Raw genomic sequence first — 17197 nt, forward strand, 5'->3', positions numbered from 1 at the left:
GTCGGGTCGGATTAATCAAGTTCGGGTATCTTGGACACCCCTACTAGCAAGTTAGCCATCTTAACTATTTTGGAAACCCTGCCCCTTTTAGCCGATGGGTGATGTCCACCATACAATACTTGATCTAAACGCGTCTAGAGAATTGAGATTACCACCATTCATTATTGCTTTGAGCCCAATTCGTTTGTTTGTGGAAGGATTATTTGATAGTGGGCTGGGCTACCTATTCAATTCCACCATACCAAATTACCAATTGTGTTCCACAAATGTGGATTCCCATTTACTTATTTAGTGGTTTGGTTTGTATGATATTAAAGTTATCTTCGTGTTATTTATGTATGCATTGCAAGCTTACAAGTTTATGACCTGTCTCTTCTCCTATTCACATAACCAATAAGGCTAGTAAGACCTCTTGAGCCGATACGGCTGATAGGACCTCTTGAGCCGATATGACCGGTATAAATCATTTTATATTATTATTACACGAGAACGTCTACCCCCCCCCCCCTCATATTAAGATAAAAAATTAGTTCTAAACTTATAAATCTGATTGTATTTTATTAACCACACAATTATGCGTTCTCTGTTCCAAATTCAAGCCATTTTTCCTTTTAAATTATCCAAACCATCATTTCTACATTAATGGCATCAATAACAATCTATTCCAACGTCAATGAAGAATTGCCCTCCCAAAGAGGGTGTTATTTCCGGATGCCATGCCGGTGATGGTCTAAGGGATTATCACCGTTAAAGGAGTGGTCGCCCATTCCCAAATTGAAAACGTTTATCCATCAATTTAGCATGCAACGTTTTAGGCACGGTAAATTCCAATATGATCCAACGAGTTATATGCTAAATTTTGACGAAGGTATAGGGTATTTGGAAGATGATGATCAGTCCGTTCCAAATTTCTCCATGAGGTACTTGTTGATTATGGTCCCCCATTCGATGGATTCAGACGATGATATTCAACATGTGTTCACCAACCAACTAGGCAAGAATTGATGGCTTTCGCAGGCGCCAAAAGGATTATTAGAATTGAATTTTATACATTATGTATAAATCCTATATTGTCGATACAAAATGTTTTACAAGCCATAACTAGAAGGATCCACGGCCTGTTGATAACCCGCAACCAACATAACTTTTCCTATCGATATGGGCATCAAATGTTATCAATTACATAGTTTGTTCATTGAACGTGTCGCCTGTAGAGTCGTTGAAGCGAATGTAAAATTCTTTTTCTTCCTGTTATTGTTTTTGTATGCCACATTCTTAGACTTTTGTTGTTGGTTCTACAGTTTCATTTTTGACGAGTTTCTACGAATGTAAAATTATAAGACGAGTTGAAACAACTTGCATCAAGTAAGTTAGGTTCGGACTCGAAGTTAAATGGCAATAAAGCATATTACATATACATATACATATACATATACATATACATATACAATTTCATAGTAAAAAAAATAAACGGGTCTTGGGTCTCATCAAAACCATATAGCTTTTAAACCGGGTTACAACATCTCATTTATTTATAAAACAATTTATTATCAAACCATAAGTATATTATTAACTTTCATACAATAAAAAAATGTAAATTAAAAAAATAAATAAATATTAGAAAGCTCATACCCAAAAGTCCAAAACAAGGTCACATTAACATAAAGAACAGTTTAAATGACCCACACAATCCCCACCATGACCAATTTTGGAATCATGAAAAAAGCAATAAATCATATGAAGAGGTAGGTCCCAGCAGAGCCCAGTTGGACCCGCAAGACTCACCTTGAAGAGGGACGTCTGCGCAAAGACCAACTGGTTCCGCAGGACCCACCATGCTCAGAGAGATGAAGACCTTACGCGCAGTACGCCAGCTGTTCCCGCAGGAAAAGCCTCCCAATGGTGAAGTACCCCGCCTGTTCCCGCAGCTGCGGATACAAGCCATCAGGGAAGGCTACCCGCACTAATAGCAAGGCTACACGCACAAGGCACTAACTCTCAATAATTCAGTAATGTCACCTGAAGAATGAATGAGCAAGCCGGGAATACTCCCGCCCAAATGAGCCAGTCTGTACGCTTCTGGAGGATCTTTTGTACTATACCTGCCAAGGTATGGACAAAATACACAAGATCTGACCAAAGCAGCCCATGAACCAATCACAGGGTGACAGCTCACTGACAACAGTACGACGAGCAGCACGCTCTAGTACTTAATGTCACTATTAGCCGCTGCCTACTCACCAACCCTCATCGTGGCACGTACATAGCCTGCAGTTGGTGGAAAAGGAATAGTACACAGCCGGCCATGTCACTATCAGCCGCTGCCTACCCACCAACCACCAGCATGGCACGTGCGTAGCCCACAGTTGGTAGAAAAGGAATATTATACAGCTGGCTGTACCTGATTGGAAACCTACCTTCGGCTATAAATACTCCAACACCTTGGAACGGTATCAATATCTTATCTTATACCATCACATGTCTTATCTGCTCTAGCTATTTCTCTTAATATACACTTATATTCAGAGCAATCTAGTCTGATTCTCACGCCGGAGGGTGGTCACAATGAGGTACCCCCCCTTCTCAGTGACGAGCTCACGGTGTCTGTTTTGCAGGTCATCGGAAGAATAACCATCTTTGTAGGACCTAACCCTCGTGGGAAACATCTACTTGACCCCCAGATTATCCGTAATCTGCCGGGTCACTTAGTGTTTCTTTATTGGCGCCATCCGTGCATAAAAGCTGGAACTAATTCTTTTTCAGTTTTTTCAAAACTTCTGGAAAGATGGTTAAGGTTACTCCGGTGCCAAGGCCAGCGAGTGACCAAGAAACCCCGGTAATTAAAACCCCAGCTACTGGGGGGAACACCGGCGAGTACACAATTTTTACGAACACTACCCCGGTTACCCAAGCCGGGGCAAGTGCAGTAAACAATCCTCCCCTGGGATTCATTGATACCCAGTTGGAGAAACAACAAACGAGGCTCCCCCGCCAAACACTTGATCAAGTTAAAGCGTGGGCAGAATAGTTTTAAGCATTTGATATACTATGCACTATAATTTTAAGTTAAACCAAATCTTGGTATTTAATTTATTTAAAATAAAACATTCATACCGATATTGTTTTATTAAATATTGTGCATATAAGAATGATATTTATAACAAAATGTTGTCACAAATTTAAAAACCAAATTTACAAAAACTAAGGTATTGTTATAAAAGAAAAATAAATAAAAATATTTTAAAATAATAAAAAGAGAAACGACGAACAATCTTAAATGGTTGTTTTAAAAAGATATGAGAATATAATGTGAATTATGGAAATGTTAACAGTCAAATATAAGTTTGGTTTTATACTTGAATAGAAATCACATTTGTATATGCTAAGGTAAGAAATCAACACAATTACCATTTTAGGGGCTGTTTGGTTCATTCAGATATGAATGAGTCAGATCTGAATAAACCTCTGTCCTATTCAGCAACAACAATAAGTCTGAATGATTCATACCTAATTTTAACCATTCAGATGTTTTTTCGTTTGGAATTAAACAGTCTGAATTCTGAATGAATTAGATGTTTACATCTTAATGGTTCCATTCAGATGTAAACAAACAACCCCTTAGTTGAGTTGGTAAGCATATTTGGTTTGAAACATAAGGTCTTAGGTTTGAAACCTGTATAAAAAAATAATTTATTTTTCAAAGTTTGATAAAGACTTATGGGTCATGGATCATAACTGGTTTATATTTTATTCAATGCTTTAGCACTTCGATCAGTTATTTTATATTTTATTCTCGTTCGTCTGAGTTACAACAGACTCATGTAGCTTCAATAGAAGCTTTAACAAATGTGCAATAAAAAATATCTAGCCAGCTTTGCATGAAACAATATTACTAAATAAACTCAAAGGATAACTTCAACTACCACACACACGTTCAAAAATCAAAATGAGCATAAAACTTATCGTACCAAAATTTCGTGTTTCATACCGGGATACACATATTTTTGGCGGTTTAATAATTAAGAAAATGAATTGACAACAAAAGAAAAGAAAAGAAAAGAATACAAATGGGCGTACGTACGCCAGTGGATGATCAAAAGCACAAAGAAATGAAAGAAGAAGTTGAGTAGACTCCAAATTGACTCACTCAGTAGTTTTTCGAAAATCAAGTAAATGATCCTCCTTTCCAACGCATTCTTCTTCTGTTGATTATTTGTACGGAGAAAGAAAGATGTTGAAAAAGATTATTCAATCGTTCCAAAGCATTACTGCTACCACTGCTTCACCATCAATTCCTTCGAAAGTAAGTAACACCCTTTTCATTTATTTACCTTTTTAAATAATAATAATAATAATAATAATAAGTAAGCTTTGTTAACTTACCTGCATTTCGTTTCATTTGATACAGGCGATGATGGAAGAAGAAGACTACGACGACTTTTATCATCATCAAAACCAGGTCTGTTATCTATTATGCTTTTACTGTATTCAATTAATAATATTGATTTTTATATAAGTTTATTAAAGTTTCAATTTTGATACAGGGATTGATATCCCCTCAGCATCATAATCATGGGTTTGACCATATGCTCTTTTCATGGTCTCTTGCTGATATCTTGAATCACGACTTGTATAAACATCAGGTTTATCTCTTTTTCATTAGTATATTATATATGGGATGCATTCTTTTCAGAATAAAAAAAAAATGTTGAGAACTGCTGCATAATGCACCTGTACACAGTGCATTAGAGATAGTCAAGGTAGCGGGAGAGAGAAAGCGTGGCGGTTACATAACCGTCTTATGTACCACAATTAAAGCACCAATTACAAGTGTTTTTAGGGGTGAGCAATAATCGAACTTAACTGAAAACCGACGAAACCGAATCAAAGTTAACTAGAAAAGTGGTTATCGATTATTTTTTGTACCCACGGTTAACCGAAAATTGACCGAACCGAACCATTAATATTTTCATATATTTATAGCTTTTATACCTTCATTTCATGTTTTTCATGTTCTATACTACCATTTTATGCATTTATATACCAGTATTATGTATTTATATCTTCATTTTTGTAGTTATGCATGCATTTCTAAGTAAATTTTTAGCCCAAATTTGATTTTGGTATGAACCAAAATTAACCGAAAACCAATTGGTTAATTTGTTTGAGGCTAATAACCGAACCATACACACCCTTAAGTGTATTATGCGGTTCTTGAGGCTCTTAACAATGTTTTTGGTTCTCATCTGACTATCTTCATACACTGTATATCATATATATAGTAAGGAGTAAAGATAAACAAGATTGGTAGGAATTAGGAATATAATCGGGTAAATATTTGGGTAAATAGGTATATGTTATCGGGTAATTGGGCCGGGTAAACGTGCATATCACGAAATCCCATGCCCGGTTATGGGTTTGGGGTTGATTGTCATCCCTAGTTTCAAGTGTTCATAGATCATGATAATGATTTATGAAGCTTAACTATTGTTTTTTGGATCATATATCGATAACATGAATCATTCTTGTAACCTGATATAGGTGGAGGACATACCACTTACTTTCCAATCAGAACACCACTATGTTGGCTCTTTTGTTTATCCTTTGTTAGAGGAAACGCGTGCTGAGTTGGCTTCATCTATGGAGGTCATGTATAGAGCTCCATACGCTGAAATAATCTCTTTAACCGAAACCAAACGTCACGGGGAAACACTGCATGATGTTACTGTGGGAAAATGGAGAAACAAAGTTAGCGAACGTGGTAAAGAGCCTTACCGGACATTACCAGGTGATCTGCTTATTTTAGCAGATGGAAAACCCGAATCTGTTGAAGATTTGGAGCGTGTGGGAAGAACATGGGCTTTTTCATTAGTTACTCAAATCAGTCAAGATGATGATATTGATGATGATAATACATCAATACGTTTTAAAGTTAAAGCTTCGAAAGATATTGAATTCCAAGAGGGGATGTTTGTTGTTTTCTTGACAAATATTACCACCAACAAAAGAATCTGGAATTCGTTGCACATGCACCGAAATATGAATATCATCAGAGAGATTCTTTACAACGATTCTATGGTAAGATTTTTGTTAAGATAACTCTAATAATATTTATTTTTTGTTGGTAACTTTGTTGTTAATTGTGAATGTGTTGGTTACAGGTTAAAGAGGGCTGCGATATTTGCTCTGTTGATAGCGATTTTTCTCAAAAGTTTGATTCACATGTTTTAGATCGGTTGAACGAATCACAAGCAGGGGCAATTAAGGCAGCTCTTTGTAAAACAGAATGTAGCCACGGTTCCTTTGTGGAGCAGATATGGGGACCACCTGGAACCGGGAAGACGACAACTGTCAGCGTGTTGCTGTTTATTCTTCTGCAAATGAATCATAGGACAGTTACTTGTGCTCCAACAAATGTGGCTATAGTACAAGTAGCTTCGCGTGTGCTTAGTCTGGTTAAGGAATGGTCCAAAATTACAACTGCGAGTGGAGATTCCTTTTATTGTATCGGAGACGTGCTTTTGTTTGGGAACAAACAGAGGTTGAAAGTTGGTTCAGAAGTTGAAGAAATTTATCTGGAAAATCGGGTTAAGAGGCTTACAGAGTGCCTCGGGTCATTCACGGGTTGGAGGCTATGCATAAAGTCTATGGTTGATTTACTTGAAGATTCTGTTTCTGAATATCATGTTTTTGTGGACAATGAAAAACAACTTGCAGCTAAAAATGAAGATGAAAATGAAAATGAAAAAGAAACTGAAACTACTGAGTTGGTAGTAAAATCGTTCATTGAGTTTGTTCGTGATCGTTTCATTTCGTGTCTAATTCCACTCAGGAGATGCATTTTACTGTTCTTGACTCATATTCCAAAAAGTTTCATGAAGGAACACAATTTCCAAATGATGGTTTCTCTTTTGGATGATTTAAGTTTGTTTAGGTCACTATTGTTTCAAGAGAAATTGGTTTCTGAAGAGCTTGAGCAATTTTTAACTTCTCAATCATTGCTAAATGATTTTGATGAGTCGAGTGACATGTCATCATTAAATTCTGCTAGAACCAAGACTTTGTCTGTTCTGAAAGCTTTGAATATATCTCTTGGAGGACTCCGTCTTCCAAGTGTTTTGAACAGTTTTGTGATAATGGACTTTTGCTATCAAAATGCTTCTCTTTTGTTCTGCACAACTTCTACTTCCTACAAGTTGCATATGGTTCAAATGAAGCCTTTGGAGATTTTGGTGATAGATGAAGCTGCTCAGTTAAAAGAGGCTGAATCCACTATTCCTCTTCAGCTGCCGGGAATTAAACATGCGATTCTTATTGGAGATGAATGCCAGTTACCTGCAATGGTTTTCAGCAATGTAAGTCTATACTTCCTCTGTTTTATGGTTACTAAGTTAAAGAAACCAGAAACCGATATTGATACATATATTTGACAAAACAATTTTTTTGTTTGTTGACAGTTATGTGCTGAATCTGATTTTGGAAGAAGCCTGTTTGGCAGACTGAGTTCTTTGGGACATTCTAAGCACTTACTTGATGTGCAGTACAGGATGCATCCTTCTATAAGTTATTTCCCAAATTGGAAATTCTATCAAAATAATATTCTGGATGCTGAAAATGTGAAATGTAAAAGCTATGAGAAACAATATCTTTCTGGACCAATGTTTGGTTCATATTCGTTTATAAATGTTGTTGGTGGAAGGGAAGAAAAAGATGACGAAGAAAGAAGCCGGAGAAACATGGTTGAGGTGGCTATAGTGATTAAGATTGTACAAAATCTTTACAAAGGTATGCGAGTTCTTTATATTTTATCATTTACACCAACATTTTGTTTCTTCATAATTTTGTTGCGGGCTCGATTTATGTATACTTATAATTCTAGAGAAGACAAAGTAGAATAATGTTGTAACACTAAAACATAAGTAGCTGTGAAATTTTGTTTAAGTTTTATCTTTTTTTTGGTGTTATAGCATGGCAGGAGTCAAAGAAGAAATTTACTATCGGTGTTGTGTCTCCTTATGCTGCACAAGTTGTTTCCATTCAAGAAAAGCTTGCTAAAAAGTATGAGAAACTTGATGGATTCTCAGTAAAGGTGAAAACCATTGATGGTTTTCAAGGTGGTGAAGAAGATATTATTATCTTATCAACAGTAAGATCTAATAACCATGGGAATGTTGGCTTTTTATCTAGTCCTCAAAGGACTAACGTAGCCTTGACTAGAGCACGGTATGATAGCTTATCAGATTGTTTTATTCAGTTATTTAGAATAATATTCCTCTTGTAGTTATGATAAAACTTGTCTTGAACCTCAGTATGTTTGACTTTGTTAATGTTTTGTCTTTCATTTTTCTAGACACTGTCTTTGGATATTGGGCAATGAAAGAACCCTCACTAATAGTGAATGTGAATGGAGCGCGTTAATTTATGACGCAAAGACTCGCCATTGTTTGTTTGATGCTGATGCTGATGAATGTTTGCAGTCTACAATCATAGCTGCAAAGAAAGAACTAGACCAACTTGATGATCTGGTTAATGGCAATAGCATTCTTTTTAAACATTCTAAATGGAAGGTATTGTACCTATATGCTTTTTTTTCCAACATAAACGTATCTCATTATGTGGTATATTTTGTGCTTTTGTTTATCTATCTTGTTACTTTTATCCAATCAGGTTCTCTTTAGTGATGATTTCAGAAAGTCGTTTGGAAAACTGACATTTGCTCGATTAAAGAAGGTGGTTTTAAATCTTTTACTGAAACTTTCCGGTGGTTGGCGTCCTAAAAACACAAGTGTAGACATGTGTTGCGAAAAATCTTCACAAATTTTGAAAAAGTTTAAAGTTGAAGGTTTGTACATTATCTGTTCAGTTGACATAATCAAAGAAGTCAAATACACCCAAGTTTTAAAGGTTTGGGATATATTACCCTTGGAGGAAATTCCTAAACTCACAAAACGACTTGAGAGCATATTTTCCGCTTATACAGATGATTATATTAATCGTTGCACAGCAAAATGTTTGGAAGGGTAATGCTAATATGATGTCTACTAATTACTAAATAGCGGTTATACATGCTAATTTTCAATTTTTTCGTGTTCAGGAATTTTGAAGTTCCTAGGAGTTGGTCGGCTTCACAAGAATTAATCAGATTTAATTCTTTAGCCAACTGTGAAGGTGATAGTGAAGCGGGTGCGAGTGCTGGTGATGGAAGAATTTATGTTGAAAACTCCAAAGTGAGTGAAAGCTTACTGCTGATGAAGTTCTACTCGTTGTCACGTGGGGTGGTGACCCATTTGCTTTCTGGTAAAGAACTTGACTTACCAATGCAAGTAACCGATGAGCAAATGGATATAATTCTTTTTGACAAAAGTTCTTTCATAATTGGGCGATCGGGAACCGGTAAAACCACAATTTTGACTATGAAGTTGTTCCAAAATGATCAAAATTTTCGCATTGCTTCTGAAGGGATTAATGAAGCAGAAAACAGTCGAGTTAGGGATGGTGAAGTTGCTAATGACTCGGAAAGTAGAAAACCGAGTGTTCTTCGTCAGCTTTTTGTGACAGTCAGCCCAAAGTTGTGTTATGCTGTAAAGCAGCATGTTTCTCAACTTACAAGGTGAATAAATACCTGTCTGTTAATTTATTATTATTATTATTTTGCATTGGTAGTTTTCTGACATCAAGAATTGATGTATATGACAGTATTTCGAGTCATGGAAGTTCACCAGCTGAGATTAATCTTGAGGATGCAGATTCTACATTGGAATTTAGTGATTTCCCGAACAAATTTGTTGACATTCCCGTGAAGAAGTATCCTCTAGTCTTGACTTTCCAGAAGTTTCTACTGATGTTGGATGGCACACTGGGGAGTTCATTTTTTGAAAGATTTATCGAGGCAAGAGAGAGTCCTCAATCTAACTTTATAAGTTTAGGATCTGTTGCATTGCAAAAATTCATAAGACAGAAGGAGGTTACGTTCGATAGGTTTTGTTCATTTTACTGGCCTCACTTTAATCTAAATCATAAAAAGAAACTTGACCCTTCTCGAGTATTTACAGAAATAATTTCTCATATAAAAGGGGGCCTGCAAGCAGGAGAATGCAGTGATGGTAAACTAAGTTTAGAGGGATACTCTTTATTGGCTGAAACACGTGGTTCCAAAGTAACCAAAAAGAAAAGAGAGAACGTCTACTCTCTTTTTCAAGCCTATGAAACTATGAAAACGGAACGTGGGGAATTTGATTTGGGCGATCTAGTCATTGACCTTCATCATCGGTTAAAAAATTCAAGGTACGAAGGTGATCAGATGGATTTTGTTTACATTGATGAAGTTCAAGATCTTAGCATGAGGCAAATCTCTCTTTTTAAATATATTTGCCAAAATGTTGACGAGGGTTTTATTTTTGCTGGTGATACTGCACAAACCATTGCAAGAGGCATTGACTTTAGGTTTCAAGATATTAGATCTTTGTTTTATACCGAGTTTTTAAGCTCCCGACGAGCTGGGAAACAAGAGAAAGGCATTGTATCTGAAATCTTTCAATTGAAACAAAACTTCCGAACTCACGCGGGCGTTCTTGATTTGGCTCAAAGTGTCATTGACATTTTGTACTGTTACTTTCGTCACTCGATTGATATTTTGGAGCCTGAGACTAGTCTGATTTCTGGGGAAGCACCAGTTTTGCTAGAGTCTGGTAATGATGAAAACGCGATAGTGACAATCTTTGGTGGCAGTGGGAGTGGTGCAGAAATTGTTGGTTTTGGTGCTGAACAAGTGATTTTGGTACGGGATGATGAAGCAAAAACCGAGATATGTGATTATATTGGAAAACAGGCTCTTGTTCTCACTGTTGTGGAGTGTAAAGGCCTTGAGTTTCAGGTCAGTTTCTTATTCTTTCTTTCACTAACCGATCATTTTTTTTGTAACTTTACTTTACTTTTATTTTTAATGTTTGTGTTGCATGATTTATAGGATGTGTTACTCTATAACTTTTTTGGGACGTCTCCTCTGAAAGATCAGTGGAGGGTAATATATGAATACATGAAGGAGCGTGACTGGCTCGATGAGAAACTTGCTCAGTCATTCCCTAGTTTCAGTGAGTCAAGACATAGTGTCTTATGTTCTGAATTGAAACAGTTATATGTGGCAATCACCCGCACACGACAAAGGCTATGGATATGTGAAAATAAAGAGGAACTCTCCAAGCCAATGTTTGAATACTGGAAAAGAAGGGGACTCGTTCAGATTAGAAAGCTGGATGATTCAGTTGCGCAGGCAATGCGAGTTGCAAGCAGCCCTCAAGAATGGAGGGAGCGTGGCAAAAAGGTAATATTTTTTAAATGTATTACTGTTGTAGTTATTTTATGATATTTTATTTTTATTACATTTTTAACATGCTTTTGTGATTCTCGTATGGTTTTCAGCTTTATTATGAGAATAATTTTGTGATGGCAACCATGTGTTTTGAAAGAGCTGGTGATATAAAGTGGGAGACTTTAGCCAAGGCTTCTGGTCTCAGAGCATCTGCTGATCAAATGCGGGGTACAAATCATGAAGCTTTTACAGGTTATGCTAGACAAGCGGCGGAAATGTTTGAATCTATTGGGAAACTTGAGCTTGCTGCATCTTGTTTTTGTGATTTGGAGGAGTATGAAACAGCAGGTAACGTCTATTTTAACCATAAATGCCTGTCTAAAGATTTACTCAACAATTGCGTGACTAGTGCTCACATTTGCATTCTCTCTGGTGTCTTATTAAACACGTTGAACTGGTTATTCAAAGATATAGTTATTTTTTCCGGTGTGATAACTGTGTGTTTTTGTTCATAATCAACCAACCTGACTCGTCTATCTTGACACATTTATTTTGATCTCTTGTTTTTTGTGCAGGAAAAATGCAGCTTAAGTGTGGAAAGATGAACGCAGCAGCTGAATGTTTCACTCTAGCAGGGTGCTATATTGATGCAGCCGAAGCCTATGCAAAAGGAGAGGAGTTCTCCAAGTGTTTATCAGTTTGCAGAAAAGGGAAACTTTTCGATAAAGGATTGCAGTTCATAGAACACTGGAAAGAGTTATCTACTGTTCAAAGCAAAGAGTTAGAACTGATTGAACAAGAGTTTCTGGAGAGCTGTGCCCTCGATTTCCATGAGCATAAAGATCTTAAATCCATGATGAAGTTTGTTCGTGCTTTCTGTTCTATGGAGTCCAAGCGCGTGTTCTTAAAGTCATTAGGCTGCCTTGACGACCTTTTGGTTTTGGAAGAAGAGTCTGGCAATTTTCTTGATGCTGCTGAGCTGGCAAGGTCTTGGGGTGATGTTTTGAAAGAAGCTGATCTTTTGGACAAGGCTGGTTGTTTTAAAGATGCAGCGGTTCTGTTGCTTTGGTATGTGTTTTTTAGCTCGTTATGGGGAAACAACAACAAAGGCTGGCCATTGAAGCAGTTTGCTCAGAAGGAAGAGCTTTGTGACAAAGCAAAATCGCTTGCAAAAATGTTATCAGACGATTTCTATGAATTTGTTTGTAGTGAGCTTAAAGTAGTCTCTGATCAGCATGGCAGCTTGCGCGAGCTCAAAAAAGATTTTCATGTTTCCCAGATAAACAAGAGTTTAAGGGGAGAAAACTTTATTATTAGAAAAATCTTGGATTCTCATACTCGTTTGAATTATTCGAAGTATGACTGGGAGGATGAATTACCGGTTGATGTTAATAAGCACTGTGAGAACAAGATTTGGCAGAACCAAGTGTCTGTTAGAACACTTGTTTTTTACTGGAATGCATGGAAGGAAAGTGTTCTGGATATATTTGAGTGTCTTGAAAGCTTCCACAAAGAAGAACATGAACACGAGGGTTGTGTTGACTTTCTTTTAAATTATTTTGGGGTGAGGAAGCAGTTTCTAAAAGGCAATATCGTTTACATGTTAGTCAACGAGCAGGGTGATTGGATAAGAAATGCGGGTCAAAAGGGTCTTCAAAGGGACGGGAAGCTTCTTACTATGAATGTAAAAGATTTGGTGTTTTCTATAAGGTCTTATTGGCAATGTGAATTAGTTTCTGTGGGTATTAAAGTGCTTGAAGTTCTTGAAGGTCTTTATAAGTCAGTCAACGGTTCTGCATTTCATCAAAGCACATCCCTTCTTCACATGTTTGAGGTTTCCAAGTTTCTCATAGACTGCAAGTACGTTAACGCCAAAGATACAAGGAAGCTGGAAAGGTACCTAGGGATTTCTTCAAATTATTTTGATCTCGTGTTTCCATTAGACTGGAGAAGATCGGTCTCTGGTGATTTAATTTCGTTAAGGGACACCAATCTGTCTCATAACTTGCTTGAGGAGATTATTCATCAAAATGTTAACATGAAGGGTGGTGTCATCACCTATCGGACAATCGGGAGGGTGATGATGATATGTCTAGGTTCTAGAAAACCTGCAGCACTTTACGAGCATATAACTACACGGATTCAATGGAATCCCGCATGGAAGCAATGTTTTGAGATATTCATGAATGGTGGCTTTAAAGAGGTTTATATTTCTCAAGCACTACTTAGTGCTTTGGAAGATACGTTTAGAGCCAATTGGAGAACTGCCGGTTACATGTCACCTCACAGTTTTGTTTATCTCTTGGAAAGTCTTTATTTCATGACATCTTTCTATTCTAGAATCTTTTACACCACAAAGTCTTCTTTTGTTGGATGGTTCACAGACGTCCACTCTACCACAACCTACTTGGCATCCCAACAGATAGTTTCAAACGCAACAAACTTTATCGTTGGACTGATTCAACAGATTCTCTACAATAAAAGTGATACTAAATCATGGATTCAAAGTTCTGGTATTACTTTCTCTAATTACCATCGATTGTTATCTTTGAAGCTGGTTATGATGCTGGCTTTAATCTGTCTGCAAGTATCAGACTGTTCTCAAGTACTACTTGATTTGCTGTTGGGAAATAATAATGTTGCTTATTTGCTTCCGAGGGAGTTCATGACTTGTCTTCTAAGTAGGAGAAAGGGCCGTTACTTGAACTTGCATCCAGAAGTGGTTGCAGAGGCGTTTACGAGCATAAATGATTCTCTCCTAATCGTGTGCACGGGCAATGCCAATCCAAGAATCCATGCTCCTTGTGCTCTGTTTGTGGACCTTAGGAAATCCAAAGAAGAGATAATGCGCGTATTATTTCCAAGAAAAGTTGTACCTTCAAACGATGATGAAACTGTGGTGATTCCTGAGGCACCATCTTCAAATGCATCACCGGATGACAATCTGAATGTGAATCCTGTGAAACTGCAATTTAATTGGAAAGTTCTTGAAGATATATCTAAAGCTGTAAATGAGAAGCGGGATGTGACACTAAACACCTTACCTGCTGCGCCTATGATAAAGGTAATATTGTATCATTGTGGTTGTAATGAATAATTATGTTAGTTTACTTTTATCATCATTGGTGTATGTTTAATGTTTTGGTTTCAGAAAGAATTGGATAAGAATATAAACATATTAGCTACTGCTCTTGCGGACAAACGATTCTGTACTGGAAAAGATGAACGTGTTGTACATGAAGCGATGGATGCAAAAACTAATCTAGAGATGCTTTCTTCTGCATTTGGCACACGGTTAGACTTAACACTCTTGTGAACTATGAAGCAGTTTTTATTGTTGATTGATGTGTTTACATACATAATAACAAGATTTTCTTGGGTTTATTTTGATCTTTCAGTCAAACAATTTTGGAACGTTCAGATTTTCTGAAGATGGTGCGAAGGTTGGTGGAAGAACTGCAGAATGTTAGGCCAACAATAGATGGCTTCTTGAGCGATACTGTCACGGGTCAGGAGTCAAAGATTGAGCAAAAGGTGGTGTCGGAGACAACTGAGGTTGGTCAAACGAGTGAGGAGAAGGATAATGTCAAGGGAACCGGCGCAGTGATAGAAAATCAAACCGGTGGCGGTAACACTCAGGATGCAAAAAGCAATAAAGGGAAGAATAATGTCAAGGGAACCGGCACGGTGGTAGAAAATCAAACCGGTGGCGGTAACACTCAGGATGCAAAAAGCAATAAAGGGAAGAATAATGTCAAGGGAACCGGCACGGTGGTAGAAAATCAAACCGGTGGTGGTAACACCCAGGATGCTAAAGGCAAGAAAGCGAAGAAAAAGAAGAGCAAAAAGAACAAAGGTAAAAAGTAATGATTATGGAAGATCATGTCTTTTGAGTTTGAGAATCTAAAGTGTGTATATACTGAGAACATATTTAAGGTCATGTTTGCTTTGGGTTATGTAGAGTGGTCTCATGTTTTTGGCTGTGGAAATGTGCCTAGTGTTATTTTCATATTCGGGGCAGTTCGGTTTCAAGCTGGTTGGTTTTACACATAACTATCGATATCACAGTATTCAAATTCTGACATCTGATAATGATTCGGTTAGTTCGGTTTCTAGAGACCAACAATTACGTTCTTTCTTTCGTTTACTTTTAATTCATTTAAATCACTTTTAAAGTTTTATCGAGGGTGGTGTTTGTGTGTTGATCAAATAATGTATATCTAAAAGATTGTTCACATCTAGCTCATCGGCGACGGCGAAATTTTGTTTAATTGACAAATTTCATTATAATACAAAAAATGCTCTCTTTAAATTCGCGCTTCTATATATAGTAATTTTTATCTTTACAAATTTCATCCTTCTATAATTACACCATTGATGGTCCCTAGAAACAGTTGGACCACATGTACTTGCACTACTATTTTGATTAAAAGGTTAGGCACTCTTGTCAAGTTCAATGTCGCTCTTACGTGTAGTGCGGTAGATTAAAAGCTGTGTTGAATAAAAGTTGTGTTGAATGCGATTTTAATGATGGTGCCTCGGTATAATTGATTAAAAGTTATGTTGAATAGATTAAAAGTTGTGTTGAATAAAAGTTGTATTGAATGCGATTTTAATGATGGTGCCTCGGTATGAATTCCGATACACCATAATGTCTCTAACCTAGAAAATCATAGAATCATAGATACTTAAAAAAACTTCAATAGCCAATTAAAAATCTTAATTTAAATTCATGATAAGTTCTAATCAAGGCTTCGTGTATGGAAAAACAAATATCACGTCGCAAAGTCAATTTATGTTGAAATGAAGTATTTTAATTTATAATTGTGTGCATAACAAAAAATAAAAAATTCAATCAAGGCTCGGATCACCTGGACCACTACACCTTCTCAGGCTTGGTTGAGGGGCTTGATCCAAGGCCATGCCATCGCCTACGTGTCGGGTTTTGATTGGATCACTTGGGGCTCAACCAAGCCCCATTACCTTTAGCCTAAGTATATATGAAATGACAATCCTTTTGAATATCTAAATTTGTGTAGAAATTAAAACTTGATTAATAAGTTTTATGTGTATAATGTTTTCCTAGTTTTTGAAATAACAAATTAAAGTTGTTTGATGTCTTTAAAAATATTTCTAACTTTTAAAGCGATAGGATTAACGGTTTATATATTGATGACATGATTTTTTAAATATCTATATATAAAACAATTACGTTCTTTCTTTCGTTTACTTTTAATCCATTTAAATCAATTTTAAAGTTTTATCAAGGGTGGTGTTTGTGTATTGATCAAATAATGTATATCTACAAGATTGTTCAATCCAGTTCATCAGCGACGGCGAAATTTTGTTTATTTGACAAATTACATTATAATACAAAAAATGCTCTCTTTAAATTCGCGCTTCTATATATAGTAATTTTTATCTTTACAAATTTCATCATTCTACAATTACACCATTGATGGTACCTAGAAACAGTTGGACCACATGTACTTGCACTACTATTTTGATTAAAAGGTTAGGCACTCTTGTCATGTTCAATGTCACTCTTGCGTGTAGTGGGGTAGATTAAAAGGTGTGTTGAATAAAAGTTGTGTTGAATGCGATTTTAATGATGGTGCCTCGGTATAATTGATTAAAAGTTGTGTTGAATAGATTAAAAGTTGTGTTGAATAAAAGTTGTATTGAATGCGATTTTAATGATGGTGCCTCGGTATGAATTCCGATACACCATAATGTCTCTAACCTAGAAAATCATAGAATCATAGATACTTAAAAAACTACAATAGCCAATTAAAAACCATAATTTAAATTCATGATAAGTTCTAATCAAGGTTTCGTGTACGGAAAAAACATATATCACGTCGCAACGTCAATTTATGTTGTATTGAA

At 36.5% G+C, this 17197-nt stretch overlaps 1 protein-coding gene across 1 annotated transcript; it reads left to right on the plus strand.

The window, feature by feature from the left end:
* Positions 1–4231: 4231 nt before the first annotated feature.
* Positions 4232–15277, plus strand: LOC143574423 (uncharacterized). Its single transcript, XM_077059048.1, has 16 exons — positions 4232–4303; positions 4409–4459; positions 4545–4643; positions 5542–6078; positions 6162–7355; positions 7458–7785; positions 7968–8223; positions 8351–8567; positions 8668–9020; positions 9095–9610; positions 9697–10873; positions 10967–11320; positions 11419–11656; positions 11884–14372; positions 14460–14602; positions 14707–15277. Exons 1-16 carry the CDS (start codon positions 4232–4234, stop codon positions 15173–15175), a joined length of 8493 nt encoding a protein of 2830 aa, XP_076915163.1. The 3' UTR covers positions 15176–15277.
* Positions 15278–17197: the final 1920 nt, after the last annotated feature.

The sequence above is a fragment of the Bidens hawaiensis genome, unplaced genomic scaffold (assembly GCF_021521415.1).
Source record: "Bidens hawaiensis isolate Kalapana, Puna unplaced genomic scaffold, B.hawaiensis_p1.1 tig00026908_1, whole genome shotgun sequence".
In the NCBI taxonomy this organism is placed as follows: Eukaryota; Viridiplantae; Streptophyta; class Magnoliopsida; order Asterales; family Asteraceae; genus Bidens; species Bidens hawaiensis.